The 8,888-nt window shown below is 52.3% G+C and overlaps 1 protein-coding gene across 1 annotated transcript; it reads right to left on the bottom strand.

The window, feature by feature from the left end:
* Window positions 1–5,476: 5,476 nt before the first annotated feature.
* Window positions 5,477–7,349, bottom strand: LOC147963865 (uncharacterized). Its single transcript, XM_087527910.1, has 3 exons — window positions 7,262–7,349; window positions 6,989–7,183; window positions 5,477–6,885 (listed from the first exon to the last, which is right to left on the bottom strand). The coding sequence occupies exons 1-3, from the start codon at window positions 7,347–7,349 to the stop codon at window positions 5,477–5,479; spliced, it is 1,692 nt and encodes a 563-aa protein (XP_087384036.1).
* Window positions 7,350–8,888: the final 1,539 nt, after the last annotated feature.

Raw genomic sequence — 8,888 nt, 5'->3', positions numbered from 1 at the left:
AAAAGAATCCACTAACAAGGTTGATCAAGTCTTGTTAACAAACTCGCTCCGATAACCATGAAACTGGAGAAATTTCGAATAACACTAAGTTACCTCAACGGGGATATGCACATCCCCAATAATAAGTATATCATATTTCTTCTTGACAGTAGGAAGAGGAAATTCAAAACCTCCAAATATAATCAATGAAATTTTCCCAATATAATTGATACTATGAACTTGAGGTTGTTTCATCGGAAAGTGTACCGTATGCTCATTACCATTAACATGAAAAGTGACATTGCCTTTGTGGCAGTCAATAACAGCCCCTGCAGTATTAAGAAAAGGTCTTCCGAGAATAATAGACATACTATCATCCTTGGGTATATCAAGAATAACAAAGTCCGTTAAAATAGTAATGTTTGCAACCACAACAGGCACATCCTCACAAATACCGACAGGTATAGCAGTTGATTTATCAGCCATTTGCAAAGATATCTCAGTAGGTGTCAGCTTATTCAAGTCAAGTCTACGATATAAAGAGAGAGGCATAACACTAACACCGGCTCCAAGATCACATAAAGCAGTTTTAATATTATTTCTTTTAATGGAGCAAGGTATAGTAGGTACTTTGGGATCTCCAAGTTTCTTTGGTATTCCACCCTTAAAAGTATAATTAGCAAGCATGGTGGAAATTTCAGCTTCCAGTATATTTCTTTTATTAGTAATGATATCCTTCATATATTTAGATTATGACTCTATGGCTTCGCACCAGTTTGTCGAGAGGCCTGAATCACCTCTCTTATATCGCTTAATTTTTGATAAACGACGTGTTTTCCGTATTACTCTCCCTGCTCCTTCCTTCTTTGATTCACAGACAAAAAGAAGATATGTTATTACCAGAGAGGAGGCAGAAGAGTACGAGAGCAGAGAGGAGGCAGCTCGACTTCACGCTGCAGCTCAGTAGGCGATAACCCCTGCACATCAGTATGATCCCGACTATTCTTCATCGCAGTACGACCCCAGCTGCACTTACGGGTATTCGCTAGTCTATCCTGGGCAATAGACCAACTTAGGCCAAAAGCCTAAGCTTGGGGGAGTACATATTTCTCACCGACATTACATTTATGTTCACACACTCGTTACTAGATGTCGGTGCTCATACTTTTTCACTATAATATCCATGCTAGTTTATTTTCTTTTTCCTACTTTCTTCTTGTGTGTTTGTTAAACCTTAAGAAAAACCAAAAAAATTAGTAGTAGTTTATTTTTATCCTGTAGTAGTAATAATTAAAAATAAAACCCAAAAATATTTCCCGTTTTTCTTTTGCTTGTTGGGAGCTTTCCCGTGTAAATAGTTTTATTTCTTTTCTTTTCTTTGGGGGCCAGTAGGAGAAGACCATAATTAAATTGTTGAAGTGGCTGTTGTATGCATTATTGTTGATTTAACCAAGAGCCCATATTGCCTTGTCTTCTCCTGTTTATTGAATGCTCGCATATTCCAGCTTAGTCCAATGCACGTACACTCTTATTATTATTCACACCGTTCGGTCGTGCAAGTGAAAGGCAATTATGATGATATATGATGGACAGACTGAGATGAGAAAAGCTGGTATGAACTCAACCTCTTTTGTTTTTGTAAATATGATGAGTCCCTCGTTCTTGATTCAACTTATTATGAATAAACATGTTTGCAATGACAATTAGAGATCGTAGTTGCTTGTGCCATGCTTGATTAGCTATGAGTTATAATGGTTTACCTTGTGTGCCAACATGCTATTGAGATGATTATGATGTGGTATGATGGGGTGGTATCCTCCTTTGAATGATTTAAGTGACTTGACTTGGCACATGTTCATGCATGTAGTTGAAACAAATCAACATAGCCTTCATGATATTTATGTTCATGGTGGATTATATCCTACTCATGCTTGCATCCAATGTTTATTGATTTTAATGCATGTACATGGCCGTTGTCACTCTCTAGTTGTTCGCTTCCCAGTCTTTTGCTAGCCTTCAGCTTTACTAAGCGGGAATACTGCTTGTGCATCCAATCCCTTAAACCCCAAAGTTATTCCAGATGAGTCCACCATACCTTCCTATATGCGGTATCTACCTGCCGTTCCAAGTAAATTCGTATGTGCCAAACTCTAAACCTTCAATTAAACATTCTGTTTTGTATGCTCGAATAGCTCATGTATCAACCAAGCCTGTCCTTATCTTCCATGTTAGGCGGGTTATTCTCTAGAGGTGTGGACTCCGCTCCTCACTCACGAGAAAATGGCTGGTCACCAGGATGCCCAGTCCCATGCTTTATGCAAACTAAATCAAAATTAATTGCAAACAAAACTCCCCCTGGGACCTGATGTATGTTGGAGGCACTTGTTGTTTCGAGCGAGCCATGGATTGATGCTTGTTGGTGGAGGGGGAGTATAAACTTTACCATTCTGTTTGGGAACCGCCTATAATGTGTTTAGCATGGAAGATATCGCCATCTCTTAGTTGTCATGTTGACAATGAAAGTATACCGCTCAAAATACAATTTATCTCTATTTCAAAACTGAGCTCTGGCACCTCTACAAATCCCTGCTTCCCTCTGCGAACGGCCTATCCATTTACTTTTATGTTGAGTCATCACCCTCTTATTAAAAAGCACTAGCTGGAGAGCACAGCCATCATTTGCGTTCATCATTGTCAATTTATATTGGGTATGACTATGATTGGATCTCTTTTACCATGAATTACAATGTCTAGTTAGTCCTTGATCTTTAAAGGTGCTCTGCATTTATGTTTTGCGGTCTCAGAAAGGGCTAGCGAGATACCATCTTGTTATATCATATTATGATTGTTTCGAGAAAGTGTTGTCATTCGAGATTTATTATTATGACTTGCTAGTTGATTATGCTACCGATATGAGTAATTATGAGACCTGAGAATTATTGCAAATGTGGTGAGTTATAATCTATGCTGAAAACTTGAATGCTGGCTTGGCATAGTTACAACAACAAGAGAAAACAGAGTTTGTAAAAGTTTTTCTTTCTATCAGTTTGTCAACTGAATTGCTTGAGGACAAGCAAGGGTTTAAGCTTGGGGGAGTTGATACGTCTCCGTCGTATCTACTTTTCCAAACACTTTTGCCCTTGTTTTGGACTCTAACTTGTATGATTTGAATGGAACTAACCCGGACTGACGCTGTTGCCCTAGAGAGGGAGGAGGACACTCATCCACGCTCGTCCTCACCAGCTGCTGGAGTGTACTGTAGCACTCCGCGCTCCCGAGCAAGAAACCAATACAATCCACAAAGCAGGAGTAGGGTTTTACGCATCCGTGCGGCCCGAACCTGGGTAAAATCGCTCGCGTGCCTCGCCTCGATCTGCTCTTTGCGCAAATCCCCGCCCCCGCCGAACCGAAAAGGGGCTTGCTCCGTCGAGTCCCATAGGTTCTCGAGGACCAGCCTCTTCGTCCCCAACATCTCTGGCGCGCCAGGTAGGGGGCAACGGGGTTGCGCAAACCAGATCCGGCGTCCACACGAGCTGGATCTTCATCGTCTTCACCGACATGCCGCCGAAGAAGAAGGCTTCGGAGGCGGCTGCTCTGTCCGCGCCAAACCCACCGCCGCCGGAGCAGTCGGCCGGTGGGGGAGACGCTGGCAGAAGAGCGGGCGCCGATGGGGAGACTTGTGGCACCGCCAGGTCCAAGGACCAGGCCGCACCGCACGTCGGCGGCGCGGTCGCCTCCCACAACGACCGCGCCCACTCCAAGACCTCGGCGTCCGTGCACGCACCGCGCCCATCCCAGGAGGCGCGAGACCAGCAGCGTCATGGTACCCACGGTACCATACGCCTACTGGGCGAAGATCAAGCTGGCGGATCCCGGAGTGCTCAGGATCAGCGTGCGCACCAACATGCTGGCACGAGCGTGGCGCGGTCGCTCAGACGAGATGTTGCTCCTTCTAACGCGGTTAGGAGTCCGAGCATATCTCGTTCCTCGCACCGTCCGCCGCCACCGCCTGCCTCTCTGGCAGGGGCTTTGGCGCGGAGCTGCCGGTGGTTCTTTGGTTGATCAGAATGACGCCAAATCGAGCCACCGGCCAGACACCCTTCGCTCTAGTCTATGGAGCGGAGGCAGTTATCCCCACGGAACTCGTATACGGGTCACCTCAAGTGCTCGCTTGTGATGAGCTCGAGCAAGAGCAGCTGCGGCAAAATGACGCGCTGTTCCTTGGGGAAGATCGTCTTCAGGCTGCTGCGCGAGCCGCTCGCTACCAGCAAACTTTGCGCCGCTATCATAGCCGCAAAGTTAAAGCCAGAAGTTTCGAGGAAGGTGACCTTGTCTCCTTGGCGTGATCAGTCCGCCAAGGTTTCCGACAAGTTGACGCCGAAGTGGGAAGGCCCTTACCGGGTGAAGTGAGTCACTAGGCTTGGCGCTGTCCGCCTTGGGACCGAAGAAGGCGTACTAGTGAGCAACTCCTGGAATATTGCGCATCTTCGTAAGCTTTGCCCGTGAGGCGCGGTTGTCGGACCCTGTCCGGCAACCACCCATTTGTACAAAGTCTTGCCGCTGTTGCATGTAATCCTTTGTACAAAGCCGGGCGCAGACCCCGTGCATAAAGATTATGTGCTCAGCACATACCCCGGGAAAGCAAGCGACAGAAAAAGATAAGTGCCAAAGTTTGAGCAATCAGACTTCTTTTAAGTTTTGAAGTTATTTTCCTTGAACGCCCATGTTTTGTATGGGAAACCTGGGCGCAGAGGAGCCGACTCGTAGCTAGTTGCGCCCTTACTGTTGTTTCGAGCCCCGCTCAACAACCTAAGTGAGCTGCAACTAGCTCCGTGACGAGGTTTCTTGTCGGCCGCCGCACCGCCTGCAGATCGCTGACGTTCCGCACTCAGCACTCGTGGCAAGCGTGCCAGTGCCGGCAAGTTCCCTATATGCGCAGGGTAAAAACCATACAAAGGAAGGAGTCAAGTAAAGGAAATAACATAGCAATTAAATTTATAGAGTTATCTTCCTTGAGCGACCGCCCCTTGTATGGGAGAACCTGTGCGCGGAGGAACCGGCTCGTAGCTAGTCGCGCGCCTACTGTTGTTTCGAGTCCGCTCAACAACTTAGGTGAACTGCGGCTAGCTCCGTGGCAAGGTTTCTTGTCGGTTGCGACACCGCCGGCAGGGAACCAACTCATAGCTAGTTGCCTTACTGTCGTTTCGAGTCCGCTCAACGACTTAAGTAAGCTGCGACTAGCTCCGCGACGAGGTTTCCTGTCGGTTGCAGTTCCGCTGCTGATGTTCCGCACTCAGCGCTCGCGGCAAGGTGCCCGCACCGGCAAGTTCCCTAAAAGCGTAGGGTAAAAACATACAAGGGAAGGAAGCAAGTAAAGGGAATAACATAGCAATCACTACCCATAAGAAAGTTATATTACAAAATAGCTTGTCGCAGCTCTAACAGATGTTTTCCATGACGTAGCTAGCAGCGACAAGGAAAGAAGTAAGCAGGCGGCCTAGTCAATGCGGTCGCCCTCAACCCTCTTGATCCCGCCCACCTTGTCCACAATGGGTGCGACAAGGCCCTTGAGCTCCTCCTGATCGGTATCAGGCGGCAAGGGTCTGAGGACGTTGTTGAGGCGGAGGCCTGGATTGCGGAAGGCCACCTTCATCAACACCTTCTGAAGGGCTCCCGCGCAGATCTTGCGCGACTCGTCGGCCAGCTGCTTCGGGATCCTATCCTGGAGCCGCTGGAGCGCCGTCGCCACACCCTGGAAGAACAGAGTGAGGTTGGCGCTAGGTTGGAGTTTCTCGTCGGAGGAGTACCTGAAGTCCTCCATCCCCAGCTGCGCCAGCTCCTTATCGATGTCCCCGGCGGCGTTCACGAGGTTCTCCGTCCAGCGCTCCACCGTACCCCTAAAGGCGTTTTGGGTGGTGGCCGCACTCTCCAGCAATGCCTTGTCGGCTTCGATCTCCTTCTTCAGGGCTTCCTCCTGCTCCTTGGCGCCGTCCAGCGCCTTGGTCAAAGCGGCCAGCTTTGACTCAAGAGCGGCGTTGGAGTCCTTGGCAGCGCTAAGCTCTTCACCATGTGCTATGCGATCAGCCTCCAGCTGCACCACCTTTATCTCCAGCACCTTCTTGGCGGCCTCGGCGGCTGCGGCAGCTTCCTTTGCCTCCTTGAGGGCCACGCCAAATGACTGCTCGCGCGCGGCAAGCTCTTCCTCGTGGCTGTCGAGGCTGGTCTTCCGCTGCGCCAACTCGCCCTCCTGCGCAGATATCTTCTCAGCGGCGAGCCGCTGTCGCTCTTCGACGTCAGCCTTCTCGAGGAGGAAGGCCGTCCGTGCTTCAGCAAGTTGCTCCCGTTCCGCTGCCAAGGACCGGAGAGCTTCCCGGTGAAAACCCGCAAGCTCCTCCGCGCGCTTCTTGATATCCACGCTCGCCTTGGCGGCAAGCGCTTCGCGGGACTCCAGCTTAGCCTGCCGGGCGCGGTAGAGCGCCATCAACTTCCGCAGCAAGCGCTCCTCCTCTGGCTCGTTGCCGCTGCTGCTTGGCGCGTCTACCAAGGTCAACCCGGCGGAAGCAAGCACTTCCCCGTCAAAGCTTTCTCCCTCGATCGGCGCCCTGGAGCTTGACGCCCAGGGGAGGTTGATGAAGACGTCCTCGCCCGCCTTCAGATAGACGCCTGGCTGGGGCTCCTCGAAGCCTGGCGCAGCGGCAGTAGCGGATGGATCGGCGGTCGGTGTAGCGCCTGGCGCTCCTGCGGCCTCCGGGTCGTCAGTACGATCGCCGGATCCCCCACCTGCTGCTGCGTCGGCAGCCTTGGCGGCCTCATCGCCGGCGGGATCGTCGGCGCCGTTGCCCCCTTCGGGGGCGGCGTCGTCGTTGGCGGCAACCTCCATCTCCATTGGCTCCGAAGCAGATGGATCTGGCGACCGAGGAAGGGAGAAGAATCAGACAAATATCCAAGAGAATCAAGCAGAGATCAAAACAAGAAGAACCCAAGGAAAGTTTCCAAGCAAGAGGATTACCTGTGCTGGGCTCGGCCGCCGCGGTCTCCATTGCCGGGGGTACGCTGGCGCTGCCTCTTGGCGGAGAACTGCCCCTTGCCGGAGAGTCCCTTGCCGGAGGATCTCTTGCCGGAGAGTTTTCCCTTGGCGGTGTAGTCGAAGAAGATGGCACGCCGGGGGTTGTCTCCGGACGTTCCTGGTGGGGCTGTTCTGCTCCTACACAAGTCAACGATCAAGATGTCAGCAAAGAAAAAGCATCCCAGCATGCCCAACGGCAGAAAACAAACCGCATGCTTACGCTGGGGGCTGCTCTGCGGAATGATTTCCGGATTTGGCAAGGTGGTCTCAGGCGCACCCTCTTCTGGCGGAGTGGGCACGTCATTAATGTTGATCACCGGGATCCTGGCTCTCTTTGCCGCCCTCTGGGCCAGTGTCCTGAAAAGGAATGGATTCGGAGCAAGGCAAATGAGATGCAAGATAAAACAAGCAAGGATTGAAGAACTACAAGTGATGCAAGAAGATCTTACTCTTCTTCTTCTTCCTCGTCGGAGCTAAGCGCCGAGAAGTCAAAACCCGGCTCACGCCCGGCGCGGGAAGGCGGAGGAGTAGGCTCCCTTGGTCGCTTGGCGGGAGCAGCGGCAGTGGTCCGAGAAGACCCCGTCTTCATTGCCGCGGCAATGTGAGGCGCTCCCGCGGCAACGGTGCTTGCCGTGGTAGAGCGTGTCGCGCGGCGCGGCGCCTGTTGGCTCGCCCGCTGCTCCGCCACGTCCCTGACCTTGCGGAGGCGCCTTCTTGGCGGAGATGGAGGCCCTGCCTGCGGCGAGCTGCCCGAAGGCGGGAAGGAAGAGGAGCCGATCTCTAATGGGCCGCTCGCGTCCTTGGCGGGCTCGCTCGACTCGGCGTTGCGCCCGGCAGTCTTCTTCTTCTCCTTGCCGGCAAGCTCTTCTCGCTCCGCACGGCTTGCCGCCTCCGCCTCCGCCGAAGTAAACCCATACTCGCCCGCGGCCGCGGCTGCCGCCGCCTCTTCCAACCGGGTGAAAATGCGTTGCATCTCCTGCTCGGTGGTGTCGCGGGTGAGGCCGTCCTTCTCGTCGGCACGGATCGGCACTTCCACCAGGTTGTCGAAGAATTTCTGCACGACAGCATCGTCTGGCTCTTGCCAAGTTGGCACAATTCCATGTGAGTTGCACAACGGCATCATTGCGCGGATGCGGTCGAGCGAGGAATTGTTGCACAACGGGACGACGCCCCGCGGCAACCTGAAGACCTCGGGGTGCTCTGGGTCATACTTGAACAGTTCCTGGAGCACCGAGTTGAGTTCCAGCACGGTGAAGTTATAATTGAGGCCGGGCGCAACCTCATAATATCCGCCGCGTTCTTGAACTCCCAGGCAGGCCTCCCTCTCTCCTGCAGCGGGGCGATGCGGCGGCGGAGAAAATCCGCGCCAACTGCGCCAACAGTCAGCCCGGCAAGCCTGAGGCGTTGGATCCGGGCGATGGCAATTTTCAACCTAGCATCTTCCGGGGCCACGTCGCTCCAGTCATTGCCGTGCACTACTGGGGTTTGGCGCTGGGCAGTGAATGGCTGCGGTTCCTCCTCGACGACCCAGCACCAGTCGGCCCTCCACTCCTCCCACTTGCCGCGGAACTCTCCCTCCAGATAAGCCTCTTTCTTGCCGCCCCTTGAGATCCAGGCGATCCCACCGGATAGTGCCTCTCCTTTCTCTACTCGGGGTATGAAGAAATGGCGGAAGAGGGCAACGTTTGGATGGACTCCGACAAAGTTTTCGCACAAATGTGCGAAAACCGCCATGGTCAGAACGGCGTCGGGGGTGAAATCAAGGAGGAGGAACCCGTAGGTGTTCATGATGTCACAGAAGAACTCCGAGAAGGGCGGGCAGAGCCCGCAATAGAAGAACAGA

This window comes from Triticum urartu, chromosome 6A (assembly GCF_056163025.1).
Source record: "Triticum urartu cultivar PI428250 chromosome 6A, HENAU_Tu73, whole genome shotgun sequence".
Taxonomy (NCBI): domain Eukaryota; kingdom Viridiplantae; phylum Streptophyta; class Magnoliopsida; order Poales; family Poaceae; genus Triticum; species Triticum urartu.
This window is presented reverse-complemented; position numbering and strand designations above follow the sequence as displayed.

What these genes read in the sequence shown, in the direction of transcription:
- LOC147963865 (XM_087527910.1), bottom strand. Translation starts at nt 7,349, where the DNA reads ATGACGTGCCCACTCCGCCAGAAGAGGGTGCGCCTGAGACCACCTTGC. An exon ending in CAGAGCAGCCCCCAGCGTAA is followed by an intron (nt 7,184 to 7,261) that starts GCATGCGGTTTG and finishes TGACTTGTGTAG; the next exon opens with GAGCAGAACAGCCCCACCAG. An exon ending in GGCGGCCGAGCCCAGCACAG is followed by an intron (nt 6,886 to 6,988) that starts GTAATCCTCTTG and finishes CTCGGTCGCCAG; the next exon opens with ATCCATCTGCTTCGGAGCCA.